This window comes from Sorex fumeus, unplaced genomic scaffold (assembly GCF_029834395.1).
Source record: "Sorex fumeus unplaced genomic scaffold, SorFum_2.1 ptg000026l, whole genome shotgun sequence".
NCBI classification, from domain to species: domain Eukaryota; kingdom Metazoa; phylum Chordata; class Mammalia; order Eulipotyphla; family Soricidae; genus Sorex; species Sorex fumeus.
In genome coordinates this window covers 1,062,053-1,086,646 of record NW_026606083.1, presented here as the reverse complement: position 1 = coordinate 1,086,646, position 24,594 = coordinate 1,062,053, and the positions used below count along the sequence as shown (strand labels likewise).

The 24,594-nt window shown below is 40.6% G+C and overlaps 1 protein-coding gene across 1 annotated transcript in view; it reads left to right on the top strand.

Annotated features, from left to right (window-relative positions):
• The window catches only part of CTSC (cathepsin C), a 48,508-nt gene extending 28,541 nt beyond the window's left edge, over positions 1 to 19,967 (top strand). Inside the window, exons 4-7 of the mRNA XM_056114634.1 lie at positions 877 to 1,032; positions 9,749 to 9,864; positions 16,591 to 16,722; positions 18,018 to 19,967. Of these exons, the coding sequence (XP_055970609.1) occupies positions 877 to 1,032; positions 9,749 to 9,864; positions 16,591 to 16,722; positions 18,018 to 18,520 (907 nt within the window). The 3' untranslated portion in view covers positions 18,521 to 19,967. The remainder of the gene's footprint in view (positions 1 to 876; positions 1,033 to 9,748; positions 9,865 to 16,590; positions 16,723 to 18,017) is intronic.
• The last annotated feature ends 4,627 nt before the right edge of the window (positions 19,968 to 24,594 follow it).

Below are 24,594 nucleotides of genomic sequence, written 5' to 3'. Positions count from 1 at the left end.
CTGAGTCGCAAGCATAGAGCCAGAAGGTATCCCTAAGTGTGGCCAGGATGACCAAAAATATGAAACAATAAAACTGATTCTGTATAAATGTCTTTGCTTTTTAAATTTAATAGACTTTAAGCACTTACCTCTAAGTAATCTTCTAGACATTTTTACTGAACAGACAGTATAATAGAGGAAGTACCATTGCTTATTTAAGCAGTCCCCATCTTAAAGCATAATTTATAATATCTATAACCTATTACTAAACAAGGGGTAGAGCGATAGCACAGCAGGTAGGTCATTTGCCTTGCATGCGGCCGATGAGGGTTCAAGTTCTCTGCCCCTCTCGGAGAGCCCGGCAAGCTACTGAGAGTATCCCACCTGTATGTCAGGGCCTGGCAAGCTCCCCATGGCATATTCAATATGCCAAAAACAGTAACAACAAGTCTCACAATGGAGACATTACTGGTGCCCGCTTGAGCAAATCATTGAACAATGGGAGGACAGTGTTACAGTGCTATTACTAGACAAAGTGGTTTAATTTAACATTCTTACAAATACCCCTTGAACTTCTATTTTCACAGAAGCCATTCCCATTTATGCTGTTCTTACAGTGTTTTCTCATGAGATCATAGCGGTTTTGTTTCTTCTTTGCTGTTATGGGCACATCTGTGCTTGGACAGGCACCCAGGGCCTTCCCTTCACAGGGCTGGGTCTGGGAGTCATGAGGCCCATGGGCAGGACTACAGCCTCACCTGCAAGGCGTGTACTCTCACGCTTGAGTTGAGACCTCTGGGCCCACTTTCCACTTCATTCCATAGTATGAGTCTATTTGATTAGAGTTTGCTTACATCTGCAGCGAGTATATCTAACACTGTCTTGCTTTTGTGGCAGCTATTCTAACAGGTTATACAAATATAATAACAACTTTGTGGAAACCATCAATGCTGTTCAGAAATCCTGGACCGCAACCACATACGGGGAGTATGAGACACTTACCCTGAGAGAAATGATGCGGAGAGCAGGTGGCCACCGCCAGAGTCACCCAAGGTAATACTGCACCCACGTATCTCCCTCATGGGGTGCTCTGTTGAATGTGTCTCCCTGAGGGAAAGGCTGTCTGTCTGTCTCCCTGATGGGGATGCTGTCTGTCTGTCTTCCTGAGGGTTATGCTGTCTGTCTGTCTCCCTACGGGAAAGGCTGTTTGCTGTTTGTCTGTCTCCCTGAGGGGCATGCTATCTGTCTCCCTGAAGGGGATGCTGTCTGTCTGTCTCCTTGAGGGATCTGTTTCTGTTTCCCTGAGGGGGATGCTGTGTTCAGTACCATCCTTCCAGTGGCTTTCCCTGGGTCACTCATTATTTTATTGGTCATCCGAACTTTATTTTTTTCTGTTTTCTTTCTTTCTTTCTTTTTGTTTTAATCATCTGTCTCCTTCAAGGATGCTCTAATGCTCCCAATCCTACTTTCAGGTTTTGCTTCCACAGGCCTGCCATCCGTCCTTTCCATTTCCTCTCTTCTGGCTTCGGGCTTTGTCCCCGCTCCTGTGTACGGATCAGCTCCCTGCTTCTCTCCTGCCTCTTGGGCTTCTTCCCTCTCTGACCCCGTGTTTTCCACCTTGTGAAATGCTGCAATTCCATCTTCTGTATGCTGCTATGATTATGTTACTACTTATTTTCTAATACTTCAACTTAGCCATACAGATCTGACTCCACCTGACCTGTGTTCAAATAGTAGCATGTAGTTAACAAAACTTAGTTCAGTCATAACATTTCCTTTGCCTTAAAACCCCTTCTCTCAAATTGCCTGTAATAACTGTCAAGTTTGCAGTCTTTAAAATGTCAGACTGCGCATATGCTGCCCGAGCCCATGTGCTGCTTGCGCCCACGTGGCCAAGCACACGCAGTGCCTGAGCACATGTGTCACTCACATCTCCCCTCTTGAGACATATACCTTCTTGCTTTCAGGTCTAATGCTGGTGAGAGTGTAGGGGCTCTCTCTGCCTTTCAGGAAGCCCAGGCTCTCTCTTAATCATGTTGCTCTCCACTCTCTCTCTCACTTTCTGCCCCCCCTCCCATCAAACCTTCCAAATAAAAACTGCAATTTCCAAATAAATAAATAAAATGTCAAAGACTTCTTTCTGCTTAAATTCTAGGAAAAATGCTTCTTATTTATCAGTCTGCCTTGCTATCCTTAGTCAAAATTGTCATTTTCCATCTTTTGTTATAAACTTTATGTTCTGTTTCTCACTTTTGTTGATTATATAATAATACTTTAAACTGATATAGTCAGAAATTTTGTAGTTTATTTTATTTCCTCAAAACTGTATTTGTAGCATTTAGTAGCATTTAGTCTAATAGCATCTGTTAAATGACCACGTATATCCCTACTTTTTTTAGAAAACACTGATATGATATTGATATGATAGGGAATTGGAAAGCAGTAAGAATCTAGTGTGTACATAGGCTATTCTTTAGTCCAGTTTTCAAAGAACAGTATTAATATCAATTCTTTGCTTTAAAGTATATCGTTTGATTAGGCCACAAAGCATTTAATTGTAAATAAATGTATTGGAACTTTTTTTAAAACTTTTTTTAATAATCTCCATTTCTGATATTTTTTAGCTGTGGTATTGTATTGATGATTTTTTTATTCCCTTGATAGGATTCTCTAATCTTTCTCAGAAAAATTATATATATTTATATTTGTATTTATATGTATGTATATATTTCTTTAAGATTATACTAAGGAATTTCAAATTCCTAGGTAATACTTTTATTAACCGAAATGGGGGAAGGGAGCATATCATATTTCCTTCTCGAATTTGCAAAAATGAAGGAGTTCCATGTGTCTGTGAGATTGGAAGCTGAGACTCATTCAGTAAAAATCCAAAGAAGTCAACTAGAGTATGGATTATTGGTATTATCATATTCAGCCTCAGAATTTTTTTTTTTTCTGCATGCCTTGTTCTATGTTTCCAATGAACTCTTTTAACCTATGCTTTTCTCTCCGTCCACCTAACCACCTTTATCTTAGAGAAGGGCAAGCTTTATGAAAGGCTGCTTTTAAGGTTGAATCTTCATAGGACCGTTAAGATGAGATGAAACTACCAAAGTGAGAAATACCTAAGTCTGTCTTCTTTTCAGCAGCAGTTTTGTTTATAAATAAGTTCTAATAATCCAGTGACATAATCAACTCAGAGATTCTTAAACAGTTTCAATAAGTATGTGAAACTAGTGACATTTTACATAAAATTTGTGTCCGTGGACATCTTTTGAGTACAGAGCTTTCACCGCATACTTCAAAGAAATTGGGCGCTGTAGGATAACAACTGATTTGTCCTTTCTCCCTTGCCACAAGGAGCTCAGTTTTATCAGGTTACACCCATCACAGTGCTCAAGTCACTCCCATTCCTTCGTTTATCTGTAACCACTTCTCTGTGCTCTCTTCCCCAAACAGTTAATCCGCTTTCCCCCCTAATCAGAATCTGTTAATTTGTAAGGTAAGATCCTTCTGGGACACTGAACTTGTAAGTTATATATTGTCTTTCTCCTCTCCTTATGTCTTTTGAATAGTTTAAAGCAGTGTCCTTTTTGTATAGACACAGGAAGACAGTTAATATCATGCTTTGTATCTTAGGATTTAATTGGCTTTGAATATTATTCACTCCCCGGCACCTGCTTTCTTGCCTTAAGCCTCAGTTGCCATTAGTTCCTAGCACCCCAAAAGCAGGGTCCCGACGAGGGACTGAATGGACCCAGGGCAAGCTGTGAGCTACCCTGGCATCGAAATGGCCCAGGCCAAAGTGCCACGATTCTTTTTTTTTTTTTTAATTTTATTGAATCACCATGAGATATTTGCAAGCTTTCATGGTTGGGTTACAATCACATAATGATCAAACACCCATCCCTCCACCAGTGCACATTCCCCATCACCAATATTCCCAGTATACCTCCCCCTTTCTCACTCTCCCCCTGCCTCCATGGCAGACATGATTCCCCATCATCTCTCTCTACGTTTGAGTGCCACAATTCTTAACTGTAAGTTAAGAGCTTGATCATGGACAAATGCTGTCATGATCCAAAACGGCGAGATTAAGACTCTGCTAGAAATAGGAAAGACTAATCTGACCCGAGCACCGTAGTCTGAGATTGAGATGACCCTAAGAGAGCAGTTCTATAAGCTAAATGTATCTCTTACTGTGTCCATACAAAATGATTAATATTATGAATCCTTATATGTTTATTAGACAAGGAGAGGAAAAACACACCCATGGGATTCCTTTCTAGGGTGGGTCGACCTGCTAAATGAGAATCTGTCCTCGAAGCAGCTTTCCCCAAGGAAAATAACTTTAACCCTATTGATTTTGACCACTGGCTGGAGAGATAGCATAGCTGTAGGGTGTTTGCCTTGCATTCAGCTGACCTGGGTTCGATTCCTCCGTCCCTCTCAGAGAGCCTGGCAAGCTACCTAGAGTATCTCGCCTGCACGGCAAAGACTGGCAAGCTACCCATGATGTATTCGATATGCCAAACACAGTAACAACAAGTCTCACAATGGTGACATTACTGGGCCCACTCAAGCAAATGGATGAGCAATGGGAGGACAGTGACAGTGACAGTGATTGTGACCACACCTATGTGTAAGCCCCAACCCCTCAGGGTTTGGGGATTTAACTAGACTGTAAGAGTGGGCTAGGAGATCCAGATTCCAGAGCCAGAAGGAGAATGAAGAGGGATCGAGGAGGAGAATGAAGTAGCATGGGGAAGGAAGAAGCAGGAGGAGAATCAGAGGAGGATGGAGAGGAAAGTGGAATAAACTGCAACTGACACCAACCAGCCTGGTTCTTGTTTCCTTCCTTCGCCTGCCCATCGCCATCCACCTTCCCTGAGTGGGGGAAGCTCTGTGAGACTACTGAACGTGGGTGGCGGGAGAGATAGACTTCTGCTGTCTTTCTGTGTTTACACAGGGTCCAGATGATTAACATGAAATTACCTGTGGTGTTTGTAATTCTCACTTCTTCACCCCCAAAATTTCTGTTATGCTCTTTATTTTCACAGCATTGGGCTTCAGTTGTTTCACTCTGTGTGTGTGTGTGTGTGTGTGTGTGTGTGTGTGTGTGAGTGTGTGTGTGTGTGTGTGTGTGAGAGAGAGAGAGAGAGAGAGAGAGAGAGAGAGAGAGAGAGAGAGAGACAGAAAGGGATCAGTGGGCAATACTCTGCCTCATAAAATGATAGAAAGAAGGGATTTAACAAAATTGATTAATTCTATCAGCATGATATTTAATCTCTCTGACATGGATGGTGATGCTGAGTATTATAACTGCCATATATTAAGGATTTTACAGAGACTGGATGTGTTCTAAGTTTTTTTTTTAATTATTGCATTGAATTTTAATTTGCTCGAGCGGGCCCAGTAACGTCTCCATTGGAGACTTTGTTGTTACTGTGTCTGGCATATTGAATACTCTCGGTAGCTTGCCGGGCTCTCCGAGAGGGGCGGAGGAATCGAACTCGGGTCGGCCACGTTGGCCGCTTGTAAGGCGAACGCCCTACCGCTGTGCTATCGCTCCAGCAGTCTTTGGGGGACATAGGATTATATCGGTTTTAATGAAAGTAAATCTTAATTTTTGACCGTGAATGTGGAAAGGTCGGACTACAGCTGAATCTTGCGAAGACAATGTTTATGAGAAACAGCCTTGTTCCTGATGCTCCATTCGCTCTCAACGGAACCACCATCTCCGAATGCAACAGTTATATATACCTAGGTCGAGAAATCAACATGATGAATGACCTGGCACCTGAGTTGCGCAGGAGGAAGAGAGCGGCTTGGAATGCCTTCAAGAGCATTGAAGAAATAACTAAAAGGACAAAGAACCTCCAGCTACGAGCACATCTCTTTGATTCCACTATTCTTCCTGCATTAACATATGCCTCAGAGACCTGGACCCTACGAAAACAGGATGAGAACACTATTCGGGTCTCTCAAAGAGGAATCGAAAAAACTATGCTTGGAATATCACGATTCACTCAAATGAGAGATAGAATCCGGAGTTCTGATCTTCGTCAACGCTCAAGAATCAGGGACACTGTCTCATTTGCCAAGACATCAAAAATCAGATGGGCTGGACACGTAATGAGGTTTACAGACAACCGCTGGACTAGAGCCATTACTGATTGGATTCCACGAGACATCAAAAGATCACGTGGACGCCCACCTATAAGATGGTCAGACTTCTTCGTCAAGACCCTAAATGATCGGTTTGAGGCTCTACATGTTCCTAAAACGAACAGATACCATTGGGCTATGCTAGCACGCAACCGGGATGAATGGAGACGTTACTGGCACCCGCTCGAATAAATCGATGAATAACAGGGATTAAGTGATAAATCTTAATTTCTGATGGCCTTTGAAGAATTACACCATTACACTGGTAAATGGGGAAGCTGTCTGTAGCAGGTCAGTGTGACTTGGAGACACTTGAAATTTCCTGCCTGGAATTGCATTATGCTGCCACACTTAATTTCCTTTTTTCTTTCATGTTAATTAGTATGTTATTAGGTATACTCATGACAATTAACTGATACCTATTGACTTATTTAATCTTTCGGCCTCTCAATATGAAATCACAGAAACTGTTTATTTCCTTTCAAAATGTGTTTGCACCTTAGTTTGTAGCGATATTAGACAAAGTTTCCAAGAATTTTTGGGATTTGCTTCTTCCCTACCATTTATATAAAATTTTCCACAAGGCATACATTTTTATGTATCTTGCTTATTCCATGATTCTTGTACAAGTTATGCATTCTGCAGTAATTAACTGATCCCTGTTCTAGAGTTCATGAATGTGTCTCTCTCTGAGTCTCTGTCAGTGGTCACCTTATATTCGTCTATATCACAGAATTTTTAGCAGAATTCCCATCCTGCTTAATATTTAGTGTAAACACCAATCGACATCTTTCTATGTAATAAGAAATCTGTTCTTTTTTGTTTGGAGAGTAGGGACGGTGGGTCACAGTCAGCTATGCTCAGGGCTTATCCTAGCTTTATACTCAGGGAACTTCCTCGCAGAGCTAGGGGACCGCATTCAGTACCAGAATTGAACCAGGGTCAGCTGAATGCAAGGCAGGTGCCTTAATACTTGTGATATCTTTCCAGTAAGATATATTTTTTTAAATTTTTGGACACATGCAGCAGTGCCCAGGGATTACTGCTGGCTCTGTGCTCGGGGATCACTCCACAGTGCTCAGGGGACCTTTGCTGTGCCAGCGATTGGGCCAGGATCAGTTGTGGGCAAAGCAAGCAACTTCCGTTTTTGTCCTAGTATTGACTTAGTTCGAAATTTTTCCTCTTGTGCCTTTGTTGCCCAAGACATGCAAGAGTGCTGCCAGAAACAAGGTGGATTCATTATGTTTTCTTTTGAATTAATCTTCAGTCACTGGAGTGAGAGACCTTTCACTGTTGCCATGTTCCTTTGTGATCTCCATATTCTTCTTTGATCACATATGGGGTTCCCAGCTGCAGTTTCAGAAGCAGACCTGCATCTTTTCTGCCTTAGCATCATCTCCAACATATCCTTTGTCAAGCCCCAGTAATTCCTCTATTTTCTATGTTTGTTATCTTCACTTACTATATTTTTCTTCTTGGTGAGGAGAGAATGCATCTACTTTTGTATATAGTAAATATGCCTTGATAGATGCAGACTAAACCAGTATCATTTAATAAGAAAAACGCTGATCTCAAAAAAGAAAGCCATTTATATAGCATCATGGATGATGTCAGAGGAATGTTATTTAATAGGAAAATTCTGTTCCTGAAAAAGAAAGCCATTTATATAGCTTCATAGATTGTGTAAACACAAAAAGACAGCAGCGTTCTATCTTTCCCCGCCGCCCACGTTTAGTAGTCTCAAGCTCAGTAAACTCGCCACTCCAGGGAAGTCGATGGCGATGGGCAGGCGAAGGAAGGAAAGGAAGGCCAGTCTGGCTGGTCTTAGTTGCAGTTTATTCTAATCCTCTCTCCATACCTCCTGTCTCTCCTCTTCCTACCCCAGCCTACTCTTAAAATTTCATTATATCCCCCAGCATGTGGGGTTGGTATTGAATGAACGGTCCTTCAGTCGGAGGTGCAGAGACAAGGAACGTGAAAGAAGTTTATGTCATAGAGGGCCCAGGTTCTCTCAGACCTGTGACCCCTTAGAGAGCCCCCCCACACACCCAATCTCCTTTCATTGATCTTGGTACCTCTAAAGGGCACAATGTTCTCAAAAGTAGTTACAGAAAGAACATTGCGGCAGCAAAATGTACATTGTTTCTTTCATCTGGAGGCCAGTAATTTTGGCCTCTAGAAGGAAGATACTAAACCAGAACTGAAACCTTTCTTGGGCTACTTGGATTTGCATCCCAAAGACTAGTCCACTAGAGCTTGGAATCTATACCCTGAAATTTGCATCCCAAAGACTAGTCTGGCTAGAGTTTGGAATCTACATTAGGAAGATCAGGCCTGGCTAGCACCGGAGATCTGCATGTCAAAGACCAGCCAGGTTTCTGTGAGAAAAGGAAAACTGCCCCTTACAATATACTGAAATTATTACTAAAGGCAGTTTGAAGGGGAAAAATGTTCAGCCTCACCCAAACTAGTAAGGACACAGGAAATCTCGCCTATTTTCATGGGTTCCTATGTTCCTGCCCATTGTGTGGTGCAGTCTACATGGGCTCACCCTGACAGTTCAGTCCAGCCCCAGCAGGTTGGGGTAAAAATTACACAGAGGTGTGGTCACTCTCAATCGGGGTCCAGTTCTTTCCCTGGGGAAAGCTGCTTCTGGGACAGATTCTCATTTAGCAGATCTACCTACCCTAGAACAGGATCCCCTGGGTGTTTCTCCTCTCCTTGTCCAACAAACATAAGCATACATAATATAAATGATTTTGTATGGACACAGTAAGAAATACTTTAAGCTTATAGAATTGCTCTCCTAAGGCACTCTCTATCTCAGACTACAGTGCTCAGGCCAGATAGTCTTTCCTATCCCTAGCAGGGTCCTAGTCTCGTCGTTACTTTTGGATCATGACAGCATTTGTCTATGATCAAACTCAATTTATAGTTAAGAATCGTGGCACTTGGGCCTGGCCCGTTTCGATGCCAAGGTAGCTCACAGCTTGCCCTGAGTCCTTCAGTCCCTCGTCGGGACCCTGCTTTTGGGATGCTAGGAACTAAAGGCAGCTGAGGCTTAAGGTGAGAATGCAGATGCCCAGGAGTGAATAATATTCAAAGCCAATTAAATCCTAAGGTACAAAGCATAATGTTAACGGTCTTCCTGTATCTATACAAAAGGGACATTGCTTTAAAGTAAACTATTCAAAAGACATAAGGAGAGGAGAAAGGCAATACAAGTTTAGTGTCCTAGAAGGATCTGACCTTACAAATTAACAGATTCTGACTAGGAGAAAAGCTGATTAACTGGTTGGGGAAGCGTACATACAGAAGTGATTACAGATAAAGAAAGGAATGGGGGTGACTCAGGAGCACTGTGTTTGGTGTAACCTGATAAACCTAAGCTCCTTATGGCAAGGGAGAAAGGACAAATCAATTGTTATCCTACAATAGATGATGCTAACTGACAGATCAGTCTTCTTTGCGTCTGAGTTGAGTGAGATCCAAAGTTGAGAGCTTAGCCAACCAAGAGTTTGAAATGGATTTAGAGGCAAAGAAATTAATCCTGTAAGGGATGACTTCATATTGATGTGAAATGTGTATTTTTTTTCTGTAGGCCCAAACCTGTGCCATTGACTGCAGAAATGCATGCAGAGACTTTACAGTTGCCAGCATCTTGGGACTGGAGAAATGTCCATGGTACTAATTTTGTTAGCCCAGTTCGAAACCAAGGTAAAAAAAGAAGTTAGCTTTTTTTCATTAATTCATCCTAAAATTTTGTATACTAGGCCATAGGATAGATTCTAGGCATATTCATTCAGAGAAATGAAGTGGATTTCAGTCACTGTAGTAAAAGAAATGAGAAATATATATATGACTAATGAATACTCTCTTCCTTTTGTGTCCATGATAGATTATGATAATGGTTCATCTCACCCATCCATTTCTTTGATATTCTTCTCATACATTTTCAAGGTAGCTACTGAAATTAGTGAGAGAGAGATGCAAGACTAAGCTCATCTGCCCTCCTTGTAGGAATGACTTATGTAGAAATAATGAATTGTATATGATTAAATTGGCATTACTTTTGTAAAGGATATGCTGAAATCTTTGTTATTTATACTCCCACTACCATTATTTAGTCTTTTATTACATTAAAAGTTAAGTAAGTGGATCCTTAAATTTTATTCTCATAAAGTTTATTTTGGAATAGTATAAGAGTCTTTCAGTTCATTGTATGACATAATACTATATTGAACTCATTTTGGATAGAATTGTAGTTCACTTGACTGATTACTAAATAAAATAAGTAGACTACTTTCTGGAAGCATTTTTATTGGTGATCAGATTTTAATTTTATAATATCCCAAAATAAATCATTAATTCCATTCTCTAAAAATTAGAATAATCAGCCTCCCCTCCCCTACTTCTCAAGCATTCACCACCAACTCTTCAATCCCATTATCACTGAACTTTGGTCAAATGTTTGGGATGACAAAGCTGGTAGCAGTACCCCAGCTGTCATTCCTTTGTACTGGTTATTCTGGGACTCTTCAGCTTAGATCTACAAAGTGTGGAGCCTGAAATTCTTCCCCCTTTTCCTTCTTGGCAAGAATTTCTTGGCATAGGTGGAATAGGATATAAGAAAGATTTCAAAGAAATTAATGGCAAGTGAAATTAAAAGGTGAATGTTAGATTAAAATGTGCTCTGTCATCAGATCTTTCCTATGCTAATTTGAATAAATATTAGTAATGTTTTTTAAGTTTTGATTAGTGAGAACATTTGGGCATCTGTGTTGTTAGAAAAAAAGTTTTGATAACTGTGCCTATTTTCATGGGTTCCTGTGTTCCTGCCCATTGTGTGGTGCAGTCTACATGGGCTCACCCTGACAGTTCAGTCCAGCCCCAGCAGGTTGGGGTAAAAATTACACAGAGGTGTGGTCACTCTCAATAGGGGTCCAGTTCTTTATATTAGATATAAAATCTAATATGGCATGGTGCTTTTTATTGGTCTTACAATTTAGCCAAAACTTTGAAGCCCAGCACTAAGATTAAAATATGATAACTACTAGAGTGTTTTTAAAATTATGGAAGTATGGGGGGTAGATTGAATGGTTTAGTCCACAAAGATATGATTGACTAGTTTTGCGACAGTAATTCAGGAGAAATAAATTAACTAGATTCAGTGACATTGGTTGTCTTGTAGTTCTGTAAAATTTGTTATTGTCTCCATTGTTTTAAGGTCTTTGGGTATTGAAAGGATTTTTACAGACATGGGCAATTTAAAAAGCAGAGGATTTAGATTAATTGCTTTTGAATTGATCCCCCCCCTATAGTATCTTGTGTAGTATTTCAGAGGATCATGTATTTCAAGCTTCTTTTGACTTTCTTTTGGGTTTCCAAGGTGACTACTAGGAAATTTTCACAACTATAAGAATGCCAGTTTTGTATGTAACACAGAATTATGAATTTGTAACAGTTGTGGAAATCATAGCTTTCTCTCTTTGAGAGCCAAAGAAAAATGCCTTTGCATATGAAGAATAACTTTAAGTACCCTGCTGTAGCCAGGTTTACCTTAAAGTTTGCGAGGAGATAAAAAATTGGAAAAGATAACCTTGCTTTGTTCTCTAAGCAAGTCTATTACTGTGCGTTCTGGAGAATAAAGTGTCTTTTCTTGGCCACATTAATTAGGTAATGCAGTGGTTTTTTTCTTAATAGTAATAATTGAGTTTTAAATCTTGTTCTGTTTACAGTTTGTTCTGTTAGAGTTTATATCCAAAGACCTTGAAGTGCACCTCACCCTTCTTACTTACATTCTGTAGCACTGTGGCATTGTCTTCCCGTTGTTCATCCATTTGCTTGAGCAGGCCCAGTAACATTGTGAGACTTGTTGTTACTGTGTTTGGCATATCGAATATGCCACGGGTACCTTGCCAGGCTTTGCCGTGTGGGCGAGATACTCTCAGTAGCTTGCCAGGCTCTCCAAGAGGGACAAAGGAATCGAACTGAGGTCAGCCATGTGTAAGGCAAACACCTTAGAACCGTAGTAATGGTACAGGGTATAGGGCATCTGCCTTGCAAATGGCCGACCTGGGTTTTTTGGTTCCTGGTTGTTTTCTGAAGGAATAATGTTTCTTTTAGGACTTAGCCTCTGCCTCTTTAAAAAGAGGCATTGATTACTGACAGATTGGGAGAACATAAAGCCTTGAGGCAAGTTTTCTCTTCCTTTTCTTTTATTCTCATGATTTCTCTAATAGATCATACTCTGCACCCTTCAATTTAAATGTGACTTCTCTCTGCTGCATGGTCAAATGATGAGGATTTCATGATTGATACCAAGACATGATTTCTGTAGCTGCCATGGGCTACACTGCTAGCTGGACCAAAAATGGGGCCTTGTCCAGAGTCTCTTGGGAAAGTGCTGCTTATTTTATGGTTTTGGAATCTCATGGTAGTAACACTGGCTTTGACTGCTCACTCATTGAATTCCCTGCTATTCAGGAGGGATGTTGTATTAAAGATAATATTAGTTGAGTGGTTTCAAAAGTGGTTTTAATTAATTTTTAATTTAGTAACTGCTTCCAGGGGAAAACTAAAATTCCTTTAAAGTAGATACAGATCTATAAGATCTATGAACTGAACAGGATTCATTACAGTAGGTGGATATTTAGACATATAGCCCCAGCCATCCATCAATTTCTGTGACTCCAAACACATCATCACTTCTTTCTGAATCCTAGTGCCTGTATCATCAAAGTTGACTAGGTTGCACTCTGGAAAAATTTCAAGTGTTTGTCTTCTAATCTTCATAACTTACATGACCCTTCAGTTACAAAACAGCATGTAATAGGGATAAATAAGTGTTTAGAGGAAAATTTGGAATAATGTTAGTAGTAGCATTTAAGGGGTTAGATTAGATTAGATTAGATTAGATTAGATTAGTTAGATTATACCAGGTGATATTGTAGCCAATACTCAATAGTGGCTCATTTTATGATTTATGGTTCAAAGAGATAGTTCATCTGATAGAGTACTTGACTTGTATACAACCAATCTGTGTCCCATCCTTGGCATTCCATATGGTCCCTGAGCACTACCAGAAGTAACCCTGATCACTGCCAGGTGTGGCCCCTAAACAAATAAATAACAACAATAAAATGTTCGAGAGATTCCTGCCAGGAGATCAGTCTCCCCTGGAATGGTGGAGAAGCAGGCAGAGGTCCCAGACCAGAGATCATTCAAAGAGAACAAAGATGGCATTCTCTTTGGTATGCGATTTTACAATGTGAAGCCAAAGGAATGACTCCTTTCCAAAGGGTTGCAGCTCCGAGGCCCTGAGTTCAAACCCCAGCACCACCCCCTGCTCTGGGCTTCTTCCTGATGGTTTCGGCACCATGGACTGTTGGCCTAGTTTGCAGATCTCACTGAGAATGGCCCCTTTGCCTACATAGTTCTGCTTGAGAAGCTCCCCACGCCAATAAATAAATGAGTACATAAATTCTTTTTAAATGTAGAGGTACTGCTTTTTATTCAAACATTGATTATGCTGAGTGAATTGGACATGAACTCCGCATTACTTTTTTTTAATTAAAAAATTTTTTAATTGAATGTGAGATAGACCATTACAAAACTGTTCGTAATTGGGTTTCATTCATACAATGATCCAGCACTCATACTTCTACCAGTGTACATCTCCCACCACCAATGTCCCCTGTTTCCCTACCATCATCCTCCAGTACCCCACCTCCAGCCTCCCTCTATGGGAGACGCTTTCCTTCCTGCTCTCTCTCTTCTTTTCCTGTTGTGCATTATGGTTTGCAACACAGGTGCCAAGATGTCATGGCATTTATTCCAGGCATTCAGTATTTTTATCGGGATGGTAAGGATAGAGTAGCTTTTCAATTGGCTGACTGCTTTGGGGTGTGGATTTGATTGCTGAGGCTTCTGGAAGTGCAGGGAGATGGAGGGAGGTAACCCATCCCGACCCAGAGAAAGCCTGGAGATTTAAGTCACAAAACCCGCATACCCAAATTTTTAGCGTATTATATTCTGGTGAGGTCTGTTCTGAGATGGTGTAGTCAGGCCTGGGGTATGGTGGATTTTGGATTGTGGAAACAAGTGTCAGGAGGGTGTCTGCTTGGGCGGGCCCCAATGCCAACCCGCCTCCCTCCAATTTACCTCTGTCTGCTTAGCCATGCATGGGTCCATGCTTAACTACAGCTTTTGATCTCTCTTGAGATTTATTTATTGGTCTCTGAAGCAAGGCTGGTGGTAGAACTTACATGGTGGCATTGAAACTGGTTGATGGGAATGACTGCCAGTGCTTTCAGGAGTATTGGGAAGTAGGGGGAGGTAGCCTATCCCAACTTGGAGAAAGCCAGGAGATTTCAGTCACAAAACCCACATACCAGAGTTTTCAGCAGATTGTATATTGGTGAGGTTCGTCCTGAGATGGTGGAGTCAGGCCGGGGTATGACGGCGATTTTGGATTGTGGAAGTAAGCGGCTTCAGGGGACTCCGCTTAGGCAGGCACCAGACTAACCTGCCCCCCTCTGATTTACCCAGGTCTGTTCAGCCATGTGCTGGTCCAAGATTAACTGAGGCTTTTGTTCTCTTTTGAGATTTATCTATAGGTCTCTGAAATAAGGCCAATAAATGAGCTTGTATAGCTGAGCTAGAGGTGGTTTGTGGGCATGGCTCCCACATACCTAAGTTTTGACCGTTTAATTTCTTGGTAAACTTGGCCCCAGTTGTTGGGGTCTGGCCAAAGACACAGCGGCAATTTTGGATATCAGGAAGCCTGAAGGCACCATCAGGCTGCTGATTCACTTGCCCTGTGGTTATAGGTCGATCTGCTGGCAATATCATAGCACTATAGCACTGTCCTCCCTTGTTCATCCATTTGCTCAAGTGGGCACCAGTAACGTCTCCATTGTGAGAGTTGTTACTGTTTTTGGCATTTCCTATATGCCACAGGGAGCTTGCCAGGCTCTGTCATGTGGGCGGGATACTCTCAGTAGCTTGCCGGGCTCTCTGAGAGGGATGGAGGAATTGAACCCGGGTCTGCTGTGTGCAAGGCAAACGCCCTACCTGCTGTGCTATTGCTCCAGTGGCTATTGTTCCCGAGTAAATAAATGTTATTTTTTCACAAATCTAATTTTCCATGATCACCATTCAAATAATTGGTATTTTAATTTAATATTTAAGATTTAATTAAATTGAATGCTCTATAAGTTGTGTATAACTTTAATATCAATATCTTGAATTTGATATGAGCTTTTGTCCTTCTAAAATGCGTATCAGTGGAAGAAGTGGAAGATTCTAAATACTAATAAGTAAAAACTTACACAATTTCTCACCCCCCCCCAAGAATATACCTGTATTCTCACACCTGTATTGTTTTTTTTTTTATTAGTGAGACATCATGAGGTACAGTTGCAGACTGACAAATTTTTGTGCTTGGGTTTCAATTATACAATGATCAAACACCCATCCCTCCATCAGTGCCCATTTCCCACCACCACGAATCCCAGTATCCCTCCCACCCTCCATCCCCCATCCCACCCTGCCTCTGTGGCAGGGCATTCCCTTTTGTTCTCTCTCTCTCTTATTGGGTGTTGTGGTTTGCAAAAGAGGCAATGGGTGACAATCATGTTTGGTCTATAGTCCACTTTCAGCATACTTCTCCCATCCTGGGAGGATCCTCCCAACACCTTTATTTGGTGTTCCCTTCTCTATCTGAGCTCCCTTTTCCCTTAGCATGTCACACTTGTATTGTTAAGGGTAGTTCTGTGCAACTTGCTTTAGCAAGTGCTGCTTTTGATATATTTAAACATTTACATCAGGGGCTGGAGCAATAGCACAGCAGGTAGGGCATTTGCCTTGCACGCAGCCAACCCGGGTTCGATTCCCAGCATCCCATATGGTCCCCTGAGCACCGCCAGGGGTAATTCCTGAGTGCAGAGCCAGGAGTAACCCCTGAGCACCGCCGGGTATGACCCAAAAAGCCAAATAAATAAATAAATAAATAAACGTTTACATCATTTGTGTCCCTCTAAATTTTTCTCTTTAATATGAGCATTCATAATGTTGCTGGCACATTGCTTTTTTTACTAGGTGCATTAGTTTTTACTAACAGTGATATTGTCAAAATCACTATTTTATCAGTGACATTTGCAGATGTTAGGCATTTCCTATTTATCCCCTCCTAAAATAGTCTTATGAAAATCCCCACCTTGTATACTAGGTCTTTGATGAACAAGGTTGAAATCTTAGTGTTTTATTGTTTTATTTTAAGAGGATCACCTTTTTTGATTGAATCTTCTGTATTGTGTTGATCCTTATGAGCAACAATAGTTGATATAAATACACTTTGTCAGCTCATTCATTCAGATTTTTCTATAATTCTTTGTGAGCACTTTAAAGGTACTTTCTTCTTTTTTTCTTTTTTATCACCAGGTACTTGTGGAAGCTGCTACTCATTTGCTTCTATGGGCATGCTTGAAGCCAGAATTCGCATACTAACCAATAACTCTCAGACCCCAATCTTGAGTCCTCAGGAGATTGTTTCTTGCAGCCCATATGCTCAAGGTAAGTATAGTTTTGCAAATACCTTTTATGTATGTGTAGTTGGCCACTGTTTGAAAAAGGCAAAAGAATATGCAGTGGAGTGAACGCAGCATCTCTAGTCAGAAATCCTGGGTACAGCTCTGACCCTCTGCCCTAATCCTGCGTGCCACCATGAGCCTACTGTGCCACCCAGAAGCGTGGCAGTTGCTGTTTACTGCTGGAGATTATGGAGCCTCCTACTGTGTTACCCACTGATGCCTAATGCCATGGCAAAATAGATGCCCTGTGTCACAAAGAGGGAGCTCCAATTGAACTGTTCCAGAAAATGTTGAAGCTCTCAGTGCTATTTGAAAGTTTAAGCTCTAATGTAAATAGAAAGCCCAACTATAAATGATTTAGGAAGAAATTCTCCTGGAAGGCCTTTCTTCTATCAAGACTAGAGTTGTCCGCACTCATTTCCTAGTCTGTTGGTGAAAATACTGGTGGAAAGTATGCTATTGATCTTTTTATCCATAGTGAAATATTTATTTCATTGTGACTCTTAGCAGTGAGGCAATGATGTATCAAAACATTGCTTATACTTACAGTGAAGCTTACGGTTAAGAGAAGAAAACTGAAATTAAAGAATTATAAGAACAGTGGAGAACAAATTCAAGGTTCTATCTGCGTACACAGGAAGGAGATAGGATCTGGTTTAGACTTTTCTGCAGGAGATCATGAAATGACCTTTTTAGGAAGAGCCATGACATGGGATCTGGCTGTTTTAATATTTGAAAAAATATTGTTTATTGATTGTTTGGGAGCCACATTGCATTGCTCAGGGTTTACTTAGCTTTGTGCTCATCAGACACTCCTGACAGTGCTCTGGAGACAATCTAAGTTACCAAGAATCAAACCAAGGTTTACCACACGAAAGACAAAACCCTGTGTGTCATATTATCTACCCTCCCTTTTAAAACTTTTACATGAAGTGACTAATTTTATCTTACAGGGAAGATATATTTTGTTACTATCTATACATTGCAAATGACTAAGCAGGTGTAGAGGAGTTAAGGTTTCATGCAGTTGTGAATTTAAACCTACTGAACTAAGTTTCATGCTTCCTCATTTAACCTTCCACATTGGGCATATAATCAATGTGAGAATAATGGGGCTAAGAAAATAATTAAATGAATCTCTATTAGGTGGACAAATAAAGTAACATTGGCACTAAGAACAACTTCTAGGGTAAAAAATTGATGAAATAGAAAGAGAAAAGATAGAAGGACTATTTTTTTCATAGCAGGATAATCACTATGTCTATTACTCATCCCCAGGCTGTGAAGGTGGATTCCCATTCCTCATTGCAGGAAAATATGCCCAGGATTTCGGGCTGGTGGAAGAGAACTGCTACCCCTACACAGGTGTTGATTCCCCATGCAAACAGAGGGAAAACTGCATCCGATACTACACGTCTGAATACCACTATGTTGGAGGGTTCTATGGGGGCTGCAATGAAGCTCTGATGAAGCTAGAGCTGGTCCGCCACGGGCCCATGGCTGTTGCTTTCGAAGTTTATGATGACTTCCTCCACTACAGAAAGGGGGTCTACCAGCACACAGGGCTGAGAGACCCTTTCAATCCCTTTGAGCTGACTAATCATGCTGTTCTGCTGGTGGGCTATGGCACTGACCCCCACACTGGGCTTGATTACTGGATTGTTAAGAACAGCTGGGGCACTGCTTGGGGTGAAGATGGGTACTTCCGCATCCGCAGAGGGAACGATGAGTGTGCCATTGAGAGCATAGCCATGGCAGCCACTCCCATCCCTAAGTTATAGGGTTGTCTTCAAGCCAACAACCATCCATCATAAAAGAGAATCCATTTCTTCCCAGGCTGGAGACATATCAGTTTCTGAAGAGTGCAAATAGGTTCTAATCAGGACTTTTACTCATAAAATTAAAAGGCATCCTTGATTTTATTATACTTTCCCATTAAGCCCATGTTTTTTAAATATTAAATGAGTTTTCTCTGATTGTGCAGAAATAAATTTTTTAATTATTCAAATTCAAACAGATACTATATATTTTTAATGTATGTGAAAGACTGATTATTTTTCAATTGTAAAAATTAAAAAATGTGAGTTATTTTTAAAGATTTTTAAATGTCAAAGATTTTATAAATGTTCAGGTGGCATATAGTATGGAATTTATGTGTCTTAGAGATGTTTTACCATTGACTCTTTTGATTAGATTTACTTGTTACTTATCTAAGTACTTAAAAAATAAAAAGCATTTGAGGGTATTTTAATTTAAAAAATAAAACTTAGGGGCCCATGACGATACTGCAATGGATAATGTGTTTGCCTTGCATGCACCTGACCTGGGTTTGATCATATGGTGCTCTGAGCTATGCAAGGAGTAATTTCTGAGTGCAGAACCAGCAGTAACCCCTGAGCATTGCCAGGTATGATCCAAAAAGCAAAAAATAAATAAAATAAAACTTTTATGGTAGAGGATACATTCAGTTGATTATTGAATCTTAAAGTCTTATCCAAGATGTATGATAAGCCAGAGGCTGTGGAGCAAAGAAACAAAGTTTGATAAATATATGGATATTGATTAAACTTTTTTAATAGTGTATAAAAAGTCTTGTTTCGTCTTCACTGGGTGAGCCATAATAGCTTAAATGGTCAAAAGTAAATCTCAAGCTGAAGATTTGGGCAGATCATTAGGCCCTCCAAAAGATATTCACAATGGTTTTAACCTGTATTCTGAACCAAGAAATGGCATCTATTAGAAGAAATAGGATTAAAGCACATTTCATATTTGAAAATGTTACCTTGGTGTACATTCTTCGTGTGTGTTTCTAATATCTCAGTTCTGCTTTACATTGCAGTCCACTGCAAAGACAAAATTCTTGAAATGAGGCTCCAGAATTTACTTCATATTTACAATGTGCCTTTTTGGTCTCCTGACACATTCCCACATAGCCTTGGTCTTTCCCCCGCAGAGACACCAGACCCTCTGCATGGTAGGCTTAGTTGGAGCCCTTACCATCTGGGAGGCTTTCTAGGTGATTTATGCTCTTGTTTTGTTTGTTTTTCATTTTTATTTCTGGAAGTTGAACCCATGTAAATTGTGTGCTGTAATATTGATCTACATTTCTGATCCTGAGGAGGCATTATTTCGTTCTTACTGTTACTGATATGACATCATTTGATTCCTATTCCATTCCTTATCGCTATGGTAAATGATACACTTTGAAGTCAAAAGTGAATTTGTTGTTTTAAATTTGAAAATAAATTCAAAAGTCATGCCCCAAGATGCACGTGGACCCCTCCTGGCCTGACATTCAGCATCACGTGCTACCAGGCCGGAGCCCATATACTCTGAGCCATCTTCCAGTCCCAGTAAATACGTTTTTACCTAAAATGGAGAAAAATACTATTCAGTAAATAAGATGTTATTTAACATGCAAGCACAAGTTTATCCTATTTATCCTGTTCTTCATGGTCAAACAGAACACCCCAGCTTCTGCATAATATTAAGGATTCTGGCTGACCTCCACCTCAAAACTATGGCTGGGATCCTGCATGGGTAGTCTGTGCTGTGGTGGTTTGCTTCTTTGATGGGAAAAGCACTATTTTAGTCACTGTAGAATACACACTGATGTTCGTCAAGCCACATGTTAAGTTACATCATCAAAATTTATTACCTAAAATATAAGTATATAGAATCTAATAGAATATATAATCAAAGTCTGGATTCTAGAAAAAAGGAATAGGAAACTAGCTAACCTCTGTCAAAACATTCTCAGAAAGATTTGCTGATAATATATCATTATTATTTACAAAAGTTTCACTGAACAGTCTAGCACAACCTTAATAACGTTATTGCTTTTCTGCCTGAATAAGATTTTTCATTCTGCTATTTCTTGGTCATGAAACCTTAGGCAAGTCTTTCTTACATGTACTTCAGCTCTTTCATATATAGAATTGGAGAAAATAGGATAGATTTTGGTCATTGTCAAGACTTGCCCTCCTTCAGACATGTTATTACAACAAGAGTGGATCACATTTTAGTAAGACATTTGCTTCATTTGAATTCAGATCTTTCACTATCCCATGATAGGGGGCCAACATTCTGATAATGAAGTTTCCTTGGCCATCCAAATTTGCTCACTAAGCTCAACCTGACCTCTAACCATTGAACTCAGGAATTGAGTAGATCAGTATAGTAACTTCACAGAGTTCTCAAAGTTTAAATGCTATGCAAAATATATAGAACAGTACTGAAAACAGGGAGGAGTCATCCCTTTTTTCCCCCTAAAACTAGATTGTAAAATAATCCATTGCTTGTCCAATAAACTTCTTGTAAGTTCTTAGTTGCAAACCTATTTATAGCAAATATTTTCAACAGTTAATTGGCATTAAGGTAATTTTGCTATTATTCTAACATAGTAAAACATGGAGAGATATTGACTCACCAACATCAAATGGCAAAACCTTTTTACCATTTTCAAAAAGCATATTTGTCAGAAATCAAAACCATTTCATTTTTGAGATTTGTAAGAGCTTTACTATTTGCCTTACACCTCTAATACTGCCAAATAAATTCAGCAAAAGTAGTATTAGAGAACAAGCTATTTTATCTAAATTAACTCAAGAATGGATATTGCTCATATGGGCTGGTGAGTCACTAGCCTCTTACACTTGCCCTGGCTTTCAATGCTGGCTGTGATGGATTGGAGGACGATACGTGATCAGTGTACCCTCAGTCTGCAGTCTCATTTATGCATTTATTTCACACTCCCTCTAAGGCTTATTGCCCCCTACTGCCTATGTTAGCCCTGGGAAAATGGTTTCTAGGTTCTTTTTAGGTTCTTCCCTACATTAGTATAGTTGGCCTGCTTTGACCTTATACCTGATCATGCTAGATAAGGAGGCCTTGGGCTTCTGCTCCCATGACATGACTCAGGCAAACGACTGTCTTCGGAGATGGGTCCAAGGAAAGCGTCTGTTTTTCTGGGCGAGTGCTCCCCAACACCTGGCTCTGAACACTGCCACAACAAGCGGGGGCATCTCTAGCACCAGGGGAGTGCAGAGATCCCATGAGCCCAGAGAGTTTGGAGAGGGTTGCAAAGGGCCCCCAAACCCTGAAAGAGCACAGAGGGGGCTGCCTGTGGAAGCTGCCTGTGGTGAGAGTCTAGTTGTGGGGGCTGCCAGCTGCTACAGTCTGGGCCCCCCGCAAGAGCTGAGGGCCCTCAGGAGTCCCTAAGAATGCCAGCTCCTCCCACGTCCGGTTCCGACCTACCACCCCTCTGTGGGCCAGTGATGAAGTGCACAGAATCAGGTGTGGGACAAGCCATAGGGGTAAGAAGGACCCAACAATGAACTAAAGAGAGATTAATAGTCAAACATGCTAAACTGAAGTTAGAAGGTTCGTACTTTATGGTATTGTGTTATTTGCGTCCACACAAAATCCGGGCTCTGCTGTTCCTGTGTGGAGGGAGTAGGAGCGGGAGAAGTTGGGTTTGGGAGGCTAAGATAGAAATTAAAAATGGGTCACTGCTAAGAGAGAAATCTTGGCACTTTTGAAGAGAAAATGACAGTAAGACTGGAAAAATTTGGTTTTCCTGTCTGAATAGAAAGTGAACAAAACCTATTCTCAGAGTATTAGTGTGAGATTGTCCTCTGGTCTGCATTTGTCAGTACAGTAACAGTGACATGAAGTGGAGAAATCACCCAATCCGAGTTCCCACTCGTAAAGGTAAGTCCAGATCCCATGTGCCTAGTATGTCATGGACAGTTCCTGCTTTCTCTCAAGAAAAAGGCAGAAAGAAATCTAAATGTGAGACGTCATCTTCTCTAGAACCATCCCTAACATCCCCAGCTCACAGAGTTCTTGTCTCCCTGGCATAGTTACCATAGTCTTGAAAGGACAGCCGTGATTGGCTGGAGGAAGACAGCTTTTTATTTTTAAATCTTGGCCATCAGAAATCAGTTATTTTTATTTCTGACTCATTTGTTTTTAAGTGTGTGCTATGGTATAGCGCTTCCAGGGGCTGTTCCCTGAGCTCTGATGCTGAATGTCAGTCTCTGGAAATGTGAAAAGACCTGATTGGCTTTTTAACTAGAAAAGGATTTTGACTGGCTGACTGATGGGAAATATTTTTTTTCTATATTGCCTGCAGGTGCCCTACTGATAGCAATTACTTTTTCTCTCTTGAAATGTTGAAAACAGGGTCTGGGACATTAGTTGTTATATTTGACTTTTAAAAAAGAAAGAATTAAAAAAATAATCACTAAGGAGCATTAAAAAACATTTTTTGCTTGCAGATTCCCTTTTCCATGCCAAAAGAAAGACACATAACACCCAAAATACTCAAATTGCAATAAAGACAAAGGTTTCTTGGGGATATATTTTTCCTTGTGCAAGAATCCAGCTTTTTTCTTCTGAATTGCTTTTTGTTTATTTGGTTTGATTAGGCTCTGGACAGTCCTGCCTGTGCTCAGGGTTTCCTCCTAGCTCTGGCTAGAGAAATCAGCCCTGCTGATGCCCAGGGGTCAATGCGGGGCCAGGGATGGAGCCTGCATGCCCCACAGGTCAGGAACCTGATGCCAGCGCTGGCACTGTCCAGTACAGCTTGTTCTCTATTTTTGGACTTTCCCCCAATACTTAATAACTTACTTATTACAAGGTTAGCCTCTCAGAAGTGGAACCCTAGAGATATCAGCTATCCTTGCTTGCATTTTGGAGGTATTCTGCATGAAAAAAAATGCTTTCCCTTAAAAGAAAGGGACTTTCTCTGAAACAGTCTTATGCAAATAATTGAGTCTTACCCTTTTTCTGACTAGAAAACCTTTCATTTTGTACAACCCCTTGCAATGCCTTTTTACTTACTTGTGATGCTGCCCAATTTGATTCATGACTTTTTCCACACAATTAGATAGATATCCATGTTCAATGCAGATGATTTTCATACTGATACTGGCTTTGTAGAAAGAAGAAACTTCTGTGGGCTAAAGTTGTTCCAGAAACTTTTGGAGAGTATCTGTGTACATGGAACTTGGACTTTACTTTCACTGGACTGGGGTGGATATTAATTCCAGAGCTTCGCACAGGAAGAGCATGTGCTCTACCACTGGTAGATATTCCCAGGCTTGAGCTGAGCTTTGAAGTATAGTAAAAAACATGGAAGGAAAGAGAATGTATAATTAATAAAGGAAGATGATAAAGGTCCTGCCCTTTTAGTTTCAGGTGACAAACAGTTCATTTTAAGCAGCTTTTAACCCAAAGGAATCTCATGGAAGAATATTTAAATCATATAAAACAATAAATAAAAATTCATAGTTTATTAATGGTGGGGGTCTTCCTATACCTGACTTTGAGTAAATTTGTATCCTAATTAAAGGAGGGAGGAGGCAAATGAGAAGATATAATGGAAGTTAGAGGCCTGTGTGTACGAGAAAATTCTGACATAGATGAGCACATCTTAACTCACTAAACAATTAATCTAGATCAAGATAAGAACTACAGAGGTTGAGATGTTAGTACTTTCGCTGATGTTTTGCTTGCTCTCCTTTCAAATAAACACTTTAAGCTCAGCCCTTCTGACTCCTGTCTCTCAGGCGATACTCAGATCCCTGACTCCCTCTAACAGCCTTACCCAGAAATTAGATATGACGTTACTAGACGACTCTTTTGTTTCATAGGCATTTCCATACTAAATGTCCTGTCCCTAACCCGACCATCACGACCCACGACTACAGGAAGACAGCTATTGCTTCTATAGAAATTTCACAAGCGTGCTGAGACCCGTTTGCCTAACTGGTGGCACCCAATCAACTGGTCTTAGGCCCACTTAAGGCTGATGAGGCAAGAGAATTCTGTGGCATGTTTAATGAATTTG